Source organism: Mytilus trossulus, chromosome 10 (genome assembly GCF_036588685.1).
Source record: "Mytilus trossulus isolate FHL-02 chromosome 10, PNRI_Mtr1.1.1.hap1, whole genome shotgun sequence".
Lineage (NCBI taxonomy): Eukaryota > Metazoa > Mollusca > Bivalvia > Mytilida > Mytilidae > Mytilus > Mytilus trossulus.
The window spans coordinates 45,687,549-45,707,413 of record NC_086382.1 but is presented as its reverse complement, the minus strand read 5'-3'; the positions used below and the strand labels follow the sequence as shown (position 1 = coordinate 45,707,413).

At 31.1% G+C, this 19,865-nt stretch overlaps 2 protein-coding genes across 3 annotated transcripts; one reads left to right on the top strand and one right to left on the bottom strand.

The window, feature by feature from the left end:
- Positions 1–588: 588 nt before the first annotated feature.
- Positions 589–14,408, bottom strand: LOC134687455 (ATP synthase subunit O, mitochondrial-like). Its single transcript, XM_063547770.1, has 8 exons — positions 14,348–14,408; positions 9,362–9,406; positions 8,791–8,901; positions 8,178–8,250; positions 6,484–6,543; positions 5,355–5,467; positions 1,453–1,539; positions 589–790 (listed from the first exon to the last, which is right to left on the bottom strand). Exons 1-8 carry the CDS (start codon positions 14,372–14,374, stop codon positions 677–679), a joined length of 630 nt encoding a protein of 209 aa, XP_063403840.1. The 5' UTR covers positions 14,375–14,408; the 3' UTR covers positions 589–676.
- Positions 10,371–17,768, top strand: LOC134687457 (small ribosomal subunit protein bS6m-like). 2 transcript variants are annotated; one of them, XM_063547772.1, is made up of 3 exons: positions 10,371–10,542; positions 16,823–16,962; positions 17,497–17,768. In XM_063547772.1, exons 1-3 carry the CDS (start codon positions 10,498–10,500, stop codon positions 17,750–17,752), a joined length of 441 nt encoding a protein of 146 aa, XP_063403842.1. In that variant the 5' UTR covers positions 10,371–10,497; the 3' UTR covers positions 17,753–17,768. The 2 variants fall into 2 exon arrangements, with proteins under 2 accessions (XP_063403842.1, XP_063403841.1); XM_063547771.1 differs by lacking the exon at positions 10,371–10,542 and adding an exon at positions 14,568–14,703.
- Positions 17,769–19,865: the final 2,097 nt, after the last annotated feature.

The following is a 19,865-nucleotide window of genomic DNA, read 5'->3' as shown; positions in this document are numbered from 1 at the left end:
GCAATAATCAAGAAACGTTTTTGAGATACTGTGCGACATGTGAAAAAAAAAAAAACCCTGTTTTAGTTACAAAGTGCCGTAACTCAAAAAGTTTAAATCTTATTTTCACCAAAAAGTATACAGATCATTTGACCATCATAAGAAACATCTATATTAAGTTTCATGAAATTTGGATAAGTCGTTCTCAATTTACGGTGCGACATGTTTACGCCGGACAGACGGACAGACAGACACCGGACATTTGTAAACCATAATACGTCCCGTCAAAATTTTGACGGTCGTATAAAAAGTATTGTTTTTGGCTCACTTTAGCTGAACAGTTAGGACCATTACCAAAAAAATCATCCTAACCTGCCTGTTGTGGTGTGGAACCTTGTGGTACAATTTCAGAGATACATACACTTATATTCAAGTTTTGTCTGGAAATCAAATGTCTTCGGACAACACTGACAAGTCATAACATTATATGACGCAATTTTTTTTGTTTTGTATAAAAATTAGTGTAATTTTTCAACTCCTTTCAAATTAACAACTATGAGTGCTGCCACGAATTGGAATGAAAAGTGCAGGCAAAAAGAAACAAATACAAGAGTTGGTCAAAATCTATTCAACAAATGTTAAATACAACTTCACTTCTAAATAAAGTTTGATCACAAATATCTATGTCTGTCAGTCATTATACAGCTTGTTTAATTAAGTTGGTATATGTGTTGATTTTTGATGCCATAGACATATCAACATATCTGTCTCCGATATAAACCACCATGCCACCAATCAATTTGGGATCAGTCTGTAATTATAAAAAAATATTTATCATAATAACTTGCATCTCCAACATACTATGTAAAAGAAAATATACATATTAAAACCTTCAGACAATTCATGATATATTAAAATATTTTTGTCACCTTTACATTTATTAGCTGCTTAAATCTTGTATAAAAATAGGTTTCTTGGCCCATTAGCTACATATCTGCTCTGTTTTTATGAAAAAAAACCTTTTTAGACAGAAATGTATAGACTATTATCTTGCATTGTTTACACACTTTACAAGTCCAGTTTTTTTAAGACTTTTTGTAAATTGCAATACCTCTTTGTGTATAAGGATAACTAAAGAACTTCAAATTTTAAACTTTAGCAAAGACAAGTGCTAAAACATCCTCATGTTTCTTTGCCATTTGGTTTCACTAGATTTAACAAACCAACATCTACTTCAATGCATATATAAACAGATGTTGGTGTGTAGGTTTCAGTGCTCCTCATCTTCATATTTTATTTGGACTTCCACCTATTTTCATTTGATTGCAACTGACAAGTCTAATGTAGAAGAAACATGTAGCTGGCATACCAAATTATATGCTTGATATTTTTGGTGATTTTTTTCTGATGATGAACAAAGAGAGAATAATAATTCTGAAACTATTTCCTTCAAGATCAAAGATAATATCATACCTCCAATGTTAAGAACAATTTCTCTCCTGGTTTTAAGAAAGTTTGTAGAACTGTTCTGATTTCTTTCTCATTTGTTGCACTCATAGCCTGCAAAATTTATACAGATTACATTTAAAGTCTTAATAAATGGGGAATATGTCCATGGAACACAGATGATGCTTCCGCTTGCATATCATATATAAAGGTTACATAAAAGTTATAAAGGGACATAACTGAAGAACGGCAAATAAGTTAGAGAACAGAAACTCAATTTTTCCATTTGTAAAGGAACATAACACTAGAATAGTAAAAGTGACACCAACAAAATTCATACTTGATCTGTGTTTTCAGGTAACAAGCATTCTTCATAAGTTTCATAACATTTAGTTGAGGCTAAATTAAGTTAGAGAATGAAAACAACAAAAAATCATCAATTTTTCCATTTGTCAATTTGAAAGGGGCATTACTCTAGAACAGATAAAGTGACACCACCAAAATTACAACTTGATCTGTATTTTGTGGTAATAAGCATTGTGTATAAATTTCACAACATCTGGTTCAGGAAAACTTAAATAAGAGAAACAAAATTAAAAATTCAGCAATTTTTCCATTTGTAAAGGGCATAACTCAACATTGGTTAAAATGACACCAAAATTCAAACTTGATCTCTGTTATGTGATTATAAGCATGGTGTATAAGTTTCATAACATTTGGTTGAGGCCAACTAAAGTTAAGGAACATATGTATGAATTTTTGATTTAGTAAAGGGGCATAACTCTAGAATGGTTAAAGTGACGCCCCCATAATTCAAACTTGATTTGTGTTTTGTGCTAATTAGCATACTGTATAATTTTCATAACATATGATTTAGGCAAACTAATTTTACAGAACCGAAACAATAATTTCAACATTTTTTTCCTATGTAAAGGGACATGACTCTCGAACGGTTGAAGTGACGCCACCAAATTCATACTTAATCTGTGTTTCATAACATTTGGTTGAAAAAAACTATAGTTAGAGAACAGATACAAACTTTGGGATGTACATACAGACGAACAAGGGCAAAAACATAATACCCCCTCATCCAGTATGTTGGGGCATGAAAATAAAGAGCCTGCATTGAACATTGTTTTCCTGAACTTTATGAAGAAAACATTTAACAGTAAGTCATGGTTGTTAATCATAATTCAGTATGTATAAAGTTGATCCAATCCAGACTTGGGGTAATTGTAATTGTAATCGTTAATCAGCTGTAATTGATTACAATTTTCAAAGTAATCATTGTAATCATTAATCAGCCAAAAATCTGATTACATGTAATTTAATTTAATCAATTACTTTTCAAAATGCCCTGTAATCCTGATTACTTTATGATTACATTCTGATTACAATGAAAAAAATCTTGAACTGTGGTTATTGGTGGAATTTTTTAGCATCTCTAGGACATTTTAAAGTTGATTGTTCCATATAAAAACACATAGATAAATGTACAAATATATGAATTACAGATTGCTGATGTCTAGTGGTAAACATTTCATGCATATATAGGTGAGATCAACGTAAATATAATGAGCAGATCTTTATAGAATATATAAGTAATGTCCTCAAACAACATTCTGACAAGGTAAATCAATGTATATTGGCTTAATAAATGTACATGTGTATTTGTATTGTAATAATACACTGCAAAACTGTTCAAGAAGGGGAGATAAGTTTATAAATGTAACTTATCAATTATCATTCTAGTTTTAATTAATGTCAAGGACATAACAAGGCCTGAAGTGATTGAAATTCCAGGATTTTTCCATTTTTCAATGCATTATGTGGGTAGTTTTTAGATGTTTTTTCAGTCTACTGTCTTGTTAGGAAGTTATCTTATAAACAAATTCTCCATACCGCATTTATTTGTGCTAAGCAGTTTATTATATGTTTAAGTTATCTCACTATTATTTCACCATATTCATCAGTACAGGACTACTTTTGGTTTGTGAGAGTTATTTTGTTGTTACTGTTCATTCAGATATTATTGCGATGTTTTCATTATAGCAAAAAATTTGACAGGGTTATAATTGTAATAATTTAAACTACCATTTTTAAAAAAATTATATGAATTACAGTGTTCTCCCCAGGATTTTTGGATAGCACCAGGGTAACACGTGATGAAATGAATTTTACAATATTTTGTGTCATGTTGCGTCGCTTATTTTTTTCTTGTTAGTTTTTGTCATTACCTTTTTGCCTTTGTTTTGTTTACTGTGGTACTGTGTTATATGGACTTTGGATCAGAAAATTATTGGTAGAAAAAATAATTTAATAAACAGTTTGTATACTTTAATATCTTTGAAGAATAAATAAAAGAAAGCACAATTAGTCTTTAAACTAAAGTCACTTCTTATATTTTGATTAAGCCATTTTGTCCTGATACTTGTAGTTACACTACACATTCCCCATGTTAGATTTCACCATAACAATTAACTTTGAACAAGATTAAATTTTGATACAGAACCTTCAGTAAATTAAAAACTATTTTCCATAGTTTTAGACCTGATTCTTTTAAACAACAACAAAGTTATTTTGATAGATAATACTTTGTTACAGACATGAAGAGTACTTTTATAAATTTAATCTACCCATTTAATATAATACTAGAACACACCCGCGAAATCGCGGGCATTCAGAGCGTATTTGAAAGGATGTAAAGTGTTGTAGGAAGAATTTTGTAAAAGATTTAATGACTTGAGAATTTCAGGAAAAGTATCAAAAGTCATAGGTACTTGGGGACATGAAAATGTTTTTTTTTAATCCTCCTCCTTTATTTCCAAAATTCCCATTTTTTGTTTTCTATTAATTTCATTATGAACATACATTTAGTGCACATGTATTATGAACATTCCAGTCAGGAGCCTGTAATTCAGTGGTTCAGTGATATTTGTTTTTCGTTCTTTTTTTGTACATAAAAAAGGCTGTTAGTTTTCTCATTTGAATTGATTTACATTGTCATTTCGGGGCCTTTTATATCAGACTATGCAGTATCAGCTTTTGCTTATTGTTGAAGGCCGTAAGGTGACCTTTACATGTTAATTTCGGTGTCATTTTGGTCTCTTGTGGAGAGCTGTCTCATTGGCATTCATACCACATCTTCTTTTTTTTGTAAAACATTTAGTGTCTTGAGAATTTCAGAAAAGGTATCAAAAGTCATAGGTAATTTGGGACAGGATAATTATTTTGACTAAAGACTGGCATAATAGAGTTCATTAACAAATGTCTGCTTGTCCCTCACAAGTCTGTTATTAAAATTAAGATCTCTTAATTAATTAAAAACCAAAAAGGAATCATGTACATCGATTAAATCCAATCATCAAGGTTAACCTGAAAAGGTAATCGATCACGTGGTGTAAACAATCTACTTGTCAGAACTGGATTAAACTGGTTAATAGAATTGGTCAAATTTTTAAACCTCACGGAAAGTTGAACAAGTCGTCTGAAACTTTATCGATTTACGATTTTTTTTTACCGAAAACTTTAGCACCACAGAGAAAAATTATACATTGCGGCAAGAACGATACCAACGCGGTGGAAAATTATACATCGCGGGCCCATGGTCCTTTAAGGGCCTGGGGAGAACACTGAATTAAACAGGATATTTCTGAATATCGCAAAAATTAAAATCGCATTTTAATCTTAAAAGACAAAATTGCAATAATAAATGCATGCAATGATACCTGAATTTACAATATTTCATTAATTTTTAATTTTCTTTTATATATTATTGTCTTACAGTTTAAAATTATCTTGTGTACATGGAATGAATAGGAATATAACATTTATCGCACCATATCATATCACTAACCTTGGCAAACCGTAGGATGAAAATAAAGTCCTATATGAGTATGAGATGTTTGTTGACTAATTTGTATTTTTACCTTAGCTGTGGTGACAACACACTGTACCTCGCCTTTGTGAGCACTCATAATTTTCTCAAAGGCATCCAAAACACCAGATAATTTATTTAGTCTACCATTTTCTGCTAATGCACCTATCAAAATAAATTTTCTTTTGTCATTCAGATAATATTACACAGAGAATATGAGCCTCACAAATATGGTAACACAAATGCCTATAATCTTGTCTAAAAAATAGATTGATTGGCCTCTATCCAGTTAATTTTCTCCAATTTGTGGTGAAAATGTAGTGTGTCTCTTTTGTCTTTTATTTTCATAATTGTTTAAATAAACCAATTTTTCAAGACGTTTCGGCCAATGGCCTTCTTCAGTTTTATTTTCATTTCGAAGGTTTCACTACCATTAGATCATGATGAAACCATTGGAAATAAATTACAGACACATATCCTGTATATTGTATTCGTTTTGTTTTTAAAAGACAATCTTGTATTTGTAATACATATATGAATGAGTAAATACAAATTTAAGCTACTATTTTGCATCAAAATAGATGACAAATATATCAAAATGAAATATCAATTGCACATCCAGCTTTTCAGCTTTTGGTGTTTTTCTGTGAAATTCTTCAGCACTATATATATATGGTGTTTTTCTGTCAGATTCTTCAGCACTATATATATATGGTGTTTTTCTGTCAGATTCTTCAGCACTATATATATATGGTGTTTTTCTGTGAGATTCTTCAGCACTATATATATATGGTGTTTTTCTGTCAGATTCTTCAGCACTATATATATATGGTGTTTTTCTGTAAGATTCTTCAGCACTATATTTATATGGTGTTTTTCTGTCAGATTCTTCAGCACTATATATATATGGTGTTTTTCTGTCAGATTCTTCAGCACTATATATATATGGTGTTTTTCTGTGAGATTCTTCAGAACTATATATATATATTTATATATAGTGCTGAAGAATCTCACAGAAAAACATTTATAGTGCTGAAGAATCTCACAGAAAAACACATGATAGAATATCCCAAAAGCTGGATGTGTAATTGATATTTCATTTTGATATATATATATGTATATAAAAGTCTTTTTTTTAAGGGTGATTTTTCACTATTTTGACCTTAAATTATTATACTTACCGAATAAATTACTTGTTAGATCTGAATATTTTTGTTTCTTTGCAATATTTGTCAGTGTGTCTGGAATTTCAAACCAAAATATTAGACAAACATATAAAACCAAATTAATTTCCCTTTATAGATAACATATATCTAAATGTCAGTTGTTTTGCTCCACAACAGCTTTTAAATTTTATTTCTTATATTAAATCTAAACACTTTTTGAACTTTTCAACTTGAATTGGCTAACTCACATAACCAGTTATTAAGTTTTTTTTAAACACATTTAAGTTTATTTATCATTAAAAAAAAATGTCTTCTTAAAATAACCACTAATTAGGCAAAAGAAATAACAAAACCTTAAAATAATTAGCATTTATTAATTTTGATAAAATACAACAGTACTATAACACAAAAAAGAACAAAAGTAAACATCATGAATTGTTCCTTTAACACTGTATAGGGGCGTATAAAAAGTTGCACATATTTTTTTTAATAAGAACTCTGCTTTTTTATTACAATAGCATACTTTGTAAAGATTCATTAGATTTTCCATGTAAACTTATGAAAGGGTTACAAAAGTCATTAAATTCATGGTGGACAAATGCCATAAAACATTGAAACCTTTACAAAAAGTTCAATTTTTTTTTACAAAGAATACTGTCGAACTACTTAAAAAAAAAAAAAAAAAAAAAAAATTGCCTCACCTAGCACAGGTTTTTACCATCCCTTTGTGGTATAATTTCAGAGAGATCCATATGCCATTCCACAAGTTATTGTTTGGTACACATGTAACTAGAAAAATGCTTATTTGGGCCCCTTTTTGGCCACTAATTCTTAAGGTAGCAATACACAGTTAGGAGTTTAGTTTCGCATTATGGCCCCTGTGGATTTTTCAAATAGGAAAGTTATTGTGTAATAAAATTCATTTTTAGACAACTGAGTGCTAATTTAGACTTCAAAGATGGTTTATAAGAGCATCAAGATTATTTTTTACATGTTTTATGGACAATCCGTATTTTCATAGCTAGACCCGCAATCGCTCCAGAAATTAATGTAATGTTTACAAACACTTTTTTTATACACGAAGTTTTTGACGCAATTTTACAAAAAAATGAGATGAAAGACATGATTTTCATTGGATTTGCTGGATAATATATGTACACAGTTTCAGAAAAGGTATTACTTCAAGCGATTGAAATTCTACTTTTAGTCAAATTTTGGGGAAATATTTGACATCTTTTCCCCCCTTTTTGCAATATTTTATAACAAATAAATGCAGATTGTTGCCATGGATACACCCAAAAGAAATTATGTTTTACCATTTTATATACTGGATATGAAATCTATGGAAGATTCTGATTACAAACATATGCCCATATATGACACAAACAGTAAGCTTGATATTACAAGAAAGCAATGAAAAGGGGATGGTAAAATTTTTAAGGGCAAATTTTAATATTTTTTCCTAACTGTTTATTGCTACCTAAACTGTTGGGACCATAACCCCTAAAAACAATTCCAACCTTCTTTTTGTGGTCATAAACATTGTGTTTAAACTTCATAGATTTCTATTTACTTATACTTAAGTTATTGTCAGAAAACCAAATGTCTTCGGACGACGTGATACCAACATACGACTGTATAATGTTTTGCAGTTGTATAAAAAGAACAACATAGACTGTACTGCTTAGATAAGTTTTACAATAATCTACCTTTCTTTTCTGTGCGACTAAATGTTGGGTTCTGTAGGAATTCTGCAAAAGGCTTATCGGTTTTAATAAGTTTCTGAAAAAACCCAAGTATAAAGCTGTAAAAAAAATAATTAACAGCATCTATCCTGTAAACCTTAAATATTCCTCAACCATTTTTTTTTTATCAATTTCCATAAATTAACTCTAAACTGTCCCTCAATTTATTTAATGATTCAAAGCAAGGATTACATGATCTAAATCCATATCTCTTTGAAATGTGTATCCAATTTGAGCAAAAATAATGCAGCTCCAATCATTTTTCTATTTTCAGAGTCAGAGTAAAGAGTTGTGTAATAGCAATATTTTTTGAACTGGGATAAATGCTGTCAAGTCTAAATTTTGACTGTCCATTGTTTCATATTAATGATATCGGCATTGAAAAATGAGGGAAAAAAATCATTACAAGTAAAATTAATGAATTTAAAAGCACCTAAAAATTAAACTGGTTCATGGATCATTTCAATTGTCAATGGATGCAGAATATTAACCAAAAAAATTAAAATAATTACCAATTGTATTTGACTTAATAATGTCAGCGTAAAAAATATTTTTAAAATGCACTGTAATGTCTTACCTTCAAAGTCTTCAATTCACCTTCTACTGAATCTAACTGCTTCTGTTTTGTAGCAGCAGAGTACATTGCTGTAGCATATCTGCCTTCAATACCAAACACCTGAACTGGTGGCTGCAAAAGTCACTTATAATTACAAAATCAATGTATCAAATTCACTAAGACTCTAATTTGTAGTTAGAAATTAATAGGCATATTAAACCTGCAAAAAGAACATTTTGGATGCTATATGTAAATATATACAAAACATTTGGCTCTAGAATCAATATTAAGCTTATCATTTTTTTAATATCTTCAGATTTAGAGGTTCCTTAGATTTAAAGCTGACAACACTTTACACTGTACAGACAAAATCTAAACCCTCCATGAATTATAAAAGTGTCCATTAATCATTTAATAAATAAACATAAACTAATCATTAACTAATGTACTGTGTATATATATATTTCAGGTATGAGTCATGTTAGTGATACATGTACTTATAATCAAAGATAAAAACCAAGGATGGTGTTTACTCTCATTTAAACAAACCCTCCTATGAATTATAAAAGTGTCCCTTAATAAATAAACTTACTGTAACTAGTTGGTTTCTTACAGCTGAAGAGCTAAACTGTCTCACCTAAAATAACAACAGATATGACAATGAAATTTCAGAATTTATGGATCTGCTGAGAGGTACATGTATTTAGATAAATGTATATAGATGAAGGAGAGAAGAAATATATATCTTAAAGATTTACGCCAAGCTCAATTTCCAAACTCTGCAAAGTTTACTTCTGACACAAGTAATCCCTTGGTGCTTGATGATTATCAAAATTTAACTGGTAACATATTAAGCCATGGTATAAAATCAAACTTACATTTATATTTAAAGGTGTTTCTGTAACTAAATTTAGAATGTAGATTAACTTTTTAGTACATATAGTATCATTGAACAGTGTTCCAGCTAGGATTTCAAAAGGGCAAGGTGCCAATCCTGAAAAAGGGCATTTAACGCGTGATATGATAATATGAAAAGGGCATGTTTTAATAAAGATATTAATCAAACATTGTGTTTATTCGTTGAAATCACTGGTTATACAAGAACAACATCATTAGCCCATATAGAATCCATCTTTCTACTTTTTAGGCTGAAAAACTTGTCAAGCAGCTTGTCACACAAGTTTTTAGATCATTGCTTGGCACAGTTGAGCCTTATATGCGGTATGTTTTGAAAGGTGACCTGCTTCATTCTGTTTCTATGGTCTGACACACTTTACCAGTTTCACCTTTCTACCTCTGTTGTGCTTAATGGCAATACAGCACAAAACAGCTGTGCTCAGTAAATGCACAATGTTGGGATATAGCAACAGTGAAAATTTGTTTTAAAAACAAAGAATACAGAGAAAGATGACCAAGGCACCCTACCAACACTGCTACTAAGACCCACTTTAACTTTTCCCATATAAACTCAAAATACCTAAACATATATATTCTCAATGCTAGGAAAAAAAATCAGATTGAGTGATCTTTCTTTATTAGGGTGTGCTCCTTCTTTGGAGGATTATAAACAGTACGTATAAGATGTAAATATGATCAACAATATGGCGGCCAATTTTGTTATTTTTGTATCAAAAATGAGGGCAGTCAACTGGTCAATGACAAATATGTCTGAATTTGCTATTTATTTCACGGAGAACAAGTAAAACGAGGTCTTCCACCAGTTGTTTAATGGTTTTCAACTTTCTGTCATTACGTTTTCTCCATGAAACTACGGTAAACATTGCAAATTGTGCCCAAGTTGTCGTATGCGTGACATTTCTTCAAAGATAATTGCCGACTGACCGATTCTATTTGAATGAATTAATGTTGATGATCATTAATGACCCATCCGATAAACGATTACCTATAACAACAGATTATGACACCAGTTGTAACTGTTGATTGGCTTGGGGTCGTAAACGAAGTCATAAACTTTTCGCCAGGTAAAATTTAGTAATTAGGGGATCATATCAATACGAACAAAATAATATATACAATAGATCTTCAAAAAAGGCAGGGTGCCCTGGAAACTATAAACTAGAGGCTCTTAAGAGCCTGTGTCGCTCACCTTGGTCTTTGTGCATACATGTATTAAACAAAGGACACAGATGGATTCATGACAAATTTGTGTTTTGATGATGGTGATGTGTTTGTAGATCTAACTTTACTGAACATTCTTACTACTTACAATTTTCTCTATCTATAATAAACTTGGCCCTTCAGTTACAGAGGAAAATATTTTGTAAAAATTTACAAAAATTTACAAAATTTATGAAAATAGTTAAAAATTGACTATAAAGGGCAATAACTCCTTAAGGGGTCAACTGACCATTTTGGTCGTGTTGACATATTTGTAGATCTTACTTTGCTGAACATTATTGCTGTATACAGGTTATCTCTATCTATAACTTTATTCAAGATAACCAAAAACGGCAAAATTTCTTAAAAAATTACCAATATGGGGGCAGCAACCCAACAACGGGTTGTCCAATACATCTGAAAATTTCAGGGCAGATAAATGTTGAGTTCATAAACAAATAAACACTGTGTCAGATTTGCTCTAAACGCTTTAGTTTCAGAGTTATAAGCCAAAATCTACATTTTACACCTATGTTCTATTTTTAGCCATGGCGTTCATCTTGGTTGGTTGGCTGGGTCACTGCACACATTTTTTAAACAAGATACCCTAATAATGATTGTGGCTAAGTTTGGTTAAATTTGGCCCAGTAGTTTCAGAGATGATTTTTGTAAAAGATTGCAAAAATTTACAAAAATTGGTAAAAAAAGACTATAAAGGGCAATAACTCCTTAAGGGGTCAACTGACCATTTTGGTCATTTGACTTATTTGTAGATCTTACTTTGCTGAACATCATTGCCGTTAACAGTTTATCTCCATCTATAATAGTATTCAAGATAATAACCAAAAACGGGGAAAAAACCCTGAAAATTACCAATTCAGGGGCAGTAACCCAACAACTGGTTGTCTGATTCATCTGAAAATGTCAGGGCAGATAGATCTTCACTTAATGAACAATTTTACCCAGCATTAGATTTGCTCTAAATGCTTTGGTTTCAGAGTTATAAGCCAAAATCTACATTTTACCCCATATGTTCTATTTTTAGCCATGGTGGCCATCTTGGTTGGTTGGCCGGGTCACTGGACACATTTTTTAAACTAGATACTCCAATGATGATTGTAGCCAAGTTTGGTTAAATTTGGCTCAGTAGTTTCAGAGGAGAAGATTTTTGTAAAGGTTAACGACGACGAAAGAGGACAACAGACGGCAAGTGATGAGAAAAGCTCTTTGGGACAGGTGAGCTAAAAAGGCACAGGGCGGCACTTGGGAAAGGGCGGGCGCCGCGCCCTCTGACAACGGCCTAGCTGGAACACTGATGAACTTTTAATCAGCTTTCAGTATGATGGGGTACTTTTTGTAATTTGAGTCTTTTGCAGTTTTATTAGTGTTTGTATTTGTGCACAGTTCATTTTGATGGGTTATGCCCTTTTGCATTGATATTAAAAATTTATTCTTTTAAGTTGTGTTGTTAAAGCACTATCCCAGGTCTAAGTAAAACTAAGACACATTTCTATGCGATCTACAATATTTGTTTTTGGTTTAAAGTTACATGAATGAATCTTGGTTGACAGAATTTTACTTTTGTTAAGAGTTTTAGAACAGGTCATTTAGATTTTTGAACATGCATGTGCAGTCTTGTCAATATATTTGCATTAAATGTTTACATTGGAATAAGATGTGAAAATTAGGAGGGTCTGGATGGGGGTCCTTTGTTTCTGTATTCTGTAATTTTTTATTCTTTAAATTTTAGCATCACATTCTCTATTATTTTACTTTTTTTTAACCATTTTTCTTTATTCTTTTTGCCACTTATTTTTTATTCTATGAACCTCCATATGCTTCCACACTCTTTTAAAGACTGAATATTAAAAACTTCAAATTTGCTGCATGATCAACCGATTTTGCCTGTTCAACCTCTCTGGACTAATTGCCTATATAATTTTAGATATAGTAAACAGGGAACTGATGAGTGCCAGTGACATAAAATTTTGTCAGTTGAAAAATAAAGTAGGGTTATGTGTGAGGAATGTATTTATACAAACCAACGTTTCAAACTAATTTTACACCAATAGACAACTTTTGCGTTTCCGTCATAAACTTTTGTTTTTATAGCAAATATCATTCATGAGTTGAGAATGTTGATCGAGTGGGTGAACATTCAATTAATAAAATTGACAAACATTAAGGAATTGTGATTAAGTACCTATGGAACAAACATTTTCATAGATTTATTCCCCTGCACTAAACTCATAAATTGCTTGCTACTAAGAAAGTGAAAACATTATATAGTACTAGAACACACCCGTAATATCGCGGGTCCGTGACTGAATTAAAGTATATAACAATGCGCAAGACTTATTTTTGTATTAGTATTGTCATCTGATAAAGTCATGCCAATTATAAGATAGTTATCACAATTTTCTCTGCTTTCAAATCTTTCTGTTTGAAAACGTCTAACTGGAACTTATCAATTATTGGTAATATTAATTATTTGGAAAACAAAAGGTCCTGGAATGGAGTATTTTTTTAATCAACAGCATTGTCCTATATTAGTTATAAATAAAGTTGAATTCTTTGATTCGCTGTTTTACGCCATGCCCGCTTACAAATTGAAAACTGTACCTATACGCCTTATTTTTAGTATTCGTATTGTTATCTTATAAAGCCTTACTGATTAAAATACTACAATAGGTAAAAATTTGACAATTTAGTAGTGTCAACCCTGTGATTATGACCCGTGCATATAGCATATCCTGAATACACCGTTTGGTGGTGCGCCTGTCATTTGCAGAACATACAGATAAGGTAATAGGTAACAGATGAATATACTATTGGTATCGGTATCGGACTCGACCCGGAACTTCTTTATTATTGGCAATATTAATTACGTGGAAAACAAAAGGGCCTGGAGTGGTGTAATTTTCAATCTTCACCTTTGTACTAAGTTGAATTCTTTGATTCGTCGTTTTTAAGTGATGACGGCTGACAAATTGGACCTCGTAATTTTAGTATTATAGATATCTTTTTACTATTAAATGCAACAGTTTCTTGTTAAGTATTTATCAGTACTTGGCCTCCTCGTAGAGAATTTACAAAACATTGAGATCATTTTTAGTGTATGCAAGGGAGGTAAGTTTTGGCAAATTGGGTTTGAAAAAAATAATACTAAATGCTATTCTAAATGTACTTATACGGACTTCATTCTCTTAAAAACATTTAACGTAATCAATACTTGAACAAATGTAAATCCTTTACAAAGGGTAAAAGCTCTCAACATGTTCGACCTGCCAAACTTTGACTTTTCGAGGTCAAACTTTCAACATCGTTATCTGCGTTAGTTTTTGATAGACAGCTTGTATTGTTAAATATAATACTGCTTTTTATCTACTTATTTCGATTTAAAGCAAATAAATCATCATATTTCATTTAGTTAAATGACAATCATAATTATAATCTTTACCAAAGTGCCGAATCGTGAGGCAGCCATGATTGAAATTCAGAGAAGGTACGGCTAAATTTCGTACTACATTTCCGTAAGAAGAGAATTAGAGTACATATAATAGGATACATAAAACGAAATACAAAGCTTAAAAATTAGTAAGTACAGTTAACAATACTTATCTTTCATATTTTATCTATTTCGACCATATATAAATAATTTTAAATTATATAAGAAATGAATTTTCCTCCTTTTAGATTGTCCATTCCATTAATAGTGAAGGACAAAATTGTTGAATGTTTTAGAGTTTGAGATCCCAAATACACAGAATGCCTCCCTATGAATTGGCTCTCATATTGCGTGGAACACTTGCACGAGTAAAGATTATCATTATTTTGAAAAATATATATTCATATCTGTTAATGTTATCATGGTTTACTTTTTATATAAATTTGTTACTTGGATGGAGAGTTGTCTCATTCATTTTGTCATTGGCACTCATACCACATAAAAAAAAACCTCTAGGTTTTATGGTCATGATGATATCATGTTTTATGGTCATGATGATATCAAAAGACTTTAGTTTAAACATATTTATTTATAGTGGATTGGGAAACAAGTTATTGCTACTTATAATATTAATCCCTTTCCACTTTGCGGATACGAGGCTGCCTTGTAAGTAGCAGCGGCATTAGCCTGCTCTTTTTTTATAATCAACAAGGGTGTCTTTTACATGGGTCTCATTGGGGTCTAAGCGTGATGTGGGATTGTAAGCGTGACATGTGAAAGTCAAATTATTGTGCTGTGAAAACAGGAAATGAAGTCTAGTGGGACACAGGAATTTACAAAAAAATGAGAATTGCTTACGTACATAGTGTAAGTGGGATACAGGAATCTGACAAAACAGTAAGCGGGATCCCAACTCCCCAATGAAATGTGCAAGAGATATGACTCTCTTAACAGGGGTCAGACATTTTTCATCCCCGTCTGACAGACTATCATTGTTTCCTCAAGACCATACTCGCAAATTGTGTCAAGGGAGAACTGAAAATTAAGTTCCTGAAATGTTCTCTCGGGAATGGGAATTGTACCAGGAACCTTTGTGTTAGTAGTCCGATGCACTACACCATGGCTCTCTGACTTTGAAATTATAACATTTATAATTATAAGAGTACCACCTAACGTTGATGCAGAACCTTAGCTCTTAGGTCCTTTTGATATTTTTGGCAATTTGTCGGTAAAAAAAAAAAAATATAATAAGGACCATAATAGTGAGGGTTCTGCAGCTTAGTAGTAGTACACCTACTGTTACTATTTACGGTACCATGATTTCCCGAGGATTGCAAGAACTTAGTAATATCCTAGGGACAAATTGATTTGTCCCGAACATACATGACATATGGTGTTATACTACTTAAAATAATATTAAAGAATATAATATTAAGATATTAGTTGTGTATGCTCAATAAAAGTGCAATTTAACTTCAGGAAATGGATAAGCTTGTCTTGTAAGTTATATGCAAATTACTTGTTGAACACAATATTTAAAAAAAGTAGACAACTTAAACAATTTGTATACCAATCGATTTCTTGAAGATAACTTGAATTTATATTAAGTATATTCACGACTAAAACGTCTCAGACCTTATAATTATACAAGTTAAAGCAGTATAACACCATGTAAAATCATGTTTTTGAGATAACTAAATTTTTTCATGGAATATTAATTTGTTCTTGTAATCCTCGGGAAATCTTGTCCATCATGGTTCCATTTGTTAATATGCACATTTGTCCTGGGCCGCTTTCTTTCTACATCTGTAATTACATATTTGAATAATAAGATCATGAAGATGTGATTATGGTCATGTTGAAAGAATCACATTTTCCAAAATAAATGCAGTCCCAATTCATAATATCACATTTTTTTTTTTACTATTTATTGTAAATCGTTTTTGTGGAGAATGTAAGAAATGTATTGTTGTGTGTTAATTAGGATTTTCAAGATTAACTATAAATCGAAGAATTCAATTATAGTAATATATATTCAATGAGTGACTGAACAACACATTAATTCACTAATGCTTGTAGCACATGAGTGTTGTTTAGTCACTAGTTGAATAATTTTAGATATTTGAATTGTTCAATAGGTTTTTCTTTTTATAATGCACATTGACATAATGAGCTTCTAGTATTTTACGAACTAAATATTTAGTAAAAGTTGCAAGGAACTGTATCTTTTTGTCTACACATTTACAATTTGCTTTGATGCCATTTAATAGCAATAATTTGACAACACCTATTGTTGTATGAGGTCAGAGGAGTGAAATTATCGATTTAAAAAAAAAAAAGCAGTGAAACTTTTTTTCTCACTGGGAAATTACTGTAATTCATTGCAACCAATGTAATGATAAATGATATTGTAATATTCTTTTGATTTTTTATCATCTGAACAACTGAAGCATACAGAAATATGATATTTTGTCTATTTATTTTTAGCCTGAAGTAGCACAAGCATTAAAGAAAGGCTGCCAAAATTTGTTGAGCAATGGTTCAGTTGTCCGTAAAATAGAAAATCTTGGGCAAAGAGAACTTCCTTACTACATGCGTGCACACAATACCATTCACAAAGAAGGACAGTAAGTTTTTTTCTTAATCATCTATTCATTAAGAAAAATCTGAATGCATTATTGAACAAAAAAAATATTGTGAAACAACGACATACTTTGAGCAGGAATTTAATATATTGAAACTTTTAACTATAGATTTGGTTGAAGTTTTTATGTACAACTGTATATATAAAATAATACTAAATAGTTGGGGATAATTTATATTTTCTAATTTTCTGGTCTGTGTGTCTGACCCAAAAAGGACTAAATGAATTCAAAATCATTTTTACATTGATAAAGATATATCTTGCAAGATTTTTTTTTTATATAAAATTTACCTAAACGATAATGTATGTTAAGTCTGCAACTGAGACTAAATATGAGCAAAAGAAATAGTTACACAAAAAAACAACTTTACACCTGTTGACTGCTGAAGATTGAACTGTGAGAAGTTGTCTGGTTTGTTTCACCTATCAGATAATAGTTGTGATGTCTTTTTCTTGGTCGAGAAATTTATTGATCAGCCCAATAATTATATATAGATACTTACATTCTTTATTTCAGTTATTTTCTGTTAAACTTCGATTCTCCTGTTGAGTCTTTGAAGCCAATCAAACAAGGATTTAAAGAGCACAGAGATGTTGTCAGAGCTGGCTTAGAAAGAACTGATCAAGTATTACAAAAACCTTGTCTTGATGGACCATGTCAGTTTGGTGAAATTCCAGACCCTTTACACGAAAAGCGTATTTATAGACAAAAAGTGACCAAGAGATTGGCAAAAACATATGGAAAATTCTCATTAAATCTTAAGTGGAAATAAATGTAAATAAATTGGATTGAGTTTGACATTTTTAATATCCAACTAGCTTAGAAAATATATTATTTGAATTCATGGTTCACATGAACCCACAAAATCAATGAAATTTATATCCAAAGAATATTTATGAATCCACAGTACTTGAAATTTGAAAGTAATGAAGACATAATGATTTACGACTTGGATGGAGAGTTGTCTCATAGTACTCATACCACATCTTCTTTTATCTTATATCAGGTACACATTAATGACAGAGACAGCAAGCCTTTACCAGACCGTCTTTATCAATAAACACATGTCTATAGAGTATATATTAAGGTCTTTATCAACAAAGTATAAAAATATTGTGAAAAAATTACAAGATATATTATCAGAACCAAAATTCATAAAGAATGAAAAACTTAAATTTACATCACAACCACTAAACACAGTTTTTAATAATTTGGGACAGGCACATGTTTGAGGTGTTTAGTTTTAGATAGTCTGTATTATTTCTATTAAAAATGCTAAATTTGAAACACATATGCATTCTACATTAAAAGAGGGACGAAAGATACCAAAGGGACAGTAAATCTAAAAATCTGACAACGCCATGGCTAAACTCGTAAATCTAAAACTTCTGCAGATTGATTCACACTTAATCGCTTTTAGGTAAATTTTGTTTGTTTATTGTTAAAACAAAATGATGATTTTTGTCAAGGCTTCAACTCTCTGAATGTAAGTTATAGGATAACTATATTTGGTATGTGCACACCTTAAAATGTCCTCATGCCCGTCAGACAGTTTTCATTTGCCCTCATTTCATGGATCAGTGAAAAAGTTTTTGTGGTCAAGTCCATATCTTAGATATTATAAGCAATAGGTCTAGCTATATAGTATATTCAGTATATGGATGGACTGTAAGGTGTATATGTCCAACTGACAGGTGTCATCTGACCTTGACCTCATTTTCATAGTTCAGTGGTTGTAGTTAAGTTTTTGTGTTTTGGTCTGTTTTTCTCGTACTTTATGCAATAGGTCTACTACATTTTTTGTATGGAATGATTGTAAGGTGTACATGTCTAGCCGGCATATATCATCTGACCTTGACCTCATTTTCATGGTTCAGTGGTCAAAGTTGAGTTCTTGTCTATTTATCTAATACTATATGCCATAGGTCAACGATATTTGGTGAATGGAAATATTTTATGATCTATATGTCAAGATTGATTGTAAGTAATGAAAAATTTAGTTTACTTGTATCAATCTTAGTTTTAACCTTTTGTGAAACCCACTCCAGGTGCTCCAGAAGGGTAATCAGTCCCTGTTGTACAGATGATCACTTACTGAATTTGTAAGATTTGTTAATATGTTGAGCTAATACATACAAACAAGTGTGGTGATTCATAGCAGCTTTCTGTTTAACTGTTGTTGTTCATTACTGTTTTTTTTAAACAAGAGTGTGCAAGCTGAAATGTTCTAAATATAAAGCTTTACTGTAAGTCTTATCATAAAGTTTCCAGGATCCAAGAAAATGAGATCAAGGTCATATAAATCCAATCAAAATTACATGTACACCGACAATCATTTCATACTCAAAAGATAGCTGACATAAGAACTAAACAGAAAATTTAAAATTGATTAATGAACCATGACAATGAGGTCAAGGTCAGATGAACCATGCCAGACAGAAATATATATACACCTTACAAACTATGCATTAAATAGTTTACCTATCACAGAAAACAAACATAACCGTGAAAATCATGCCATATTCAAAATATAATTGACATTTTGCTTAAGAGTTATAGAAAAACAAACTGAAACATAAAACCTTCACACTAAGCAATGAACTGAAAGAGGTCAAGGCTAAATTAAACCTGCCAGACTGACATGTACATCTTAAATATTGCCAAACATCTAATATAGTTAATCTATTGCATATGGTATTTGAAAATCAGACCAAAACAACAAACTTAACTTTAAACACTGATCTATGAAAATGAGGTCAAGTTCAGATCAAAGAGGGAAGAAAGATACCAAAGGGACAGTTATACTCATAAACAGACAAACAATAGTACACATTACACAACATAGAAAACTAAAGAATAAACAACATGAACCCCACCAAAAACTA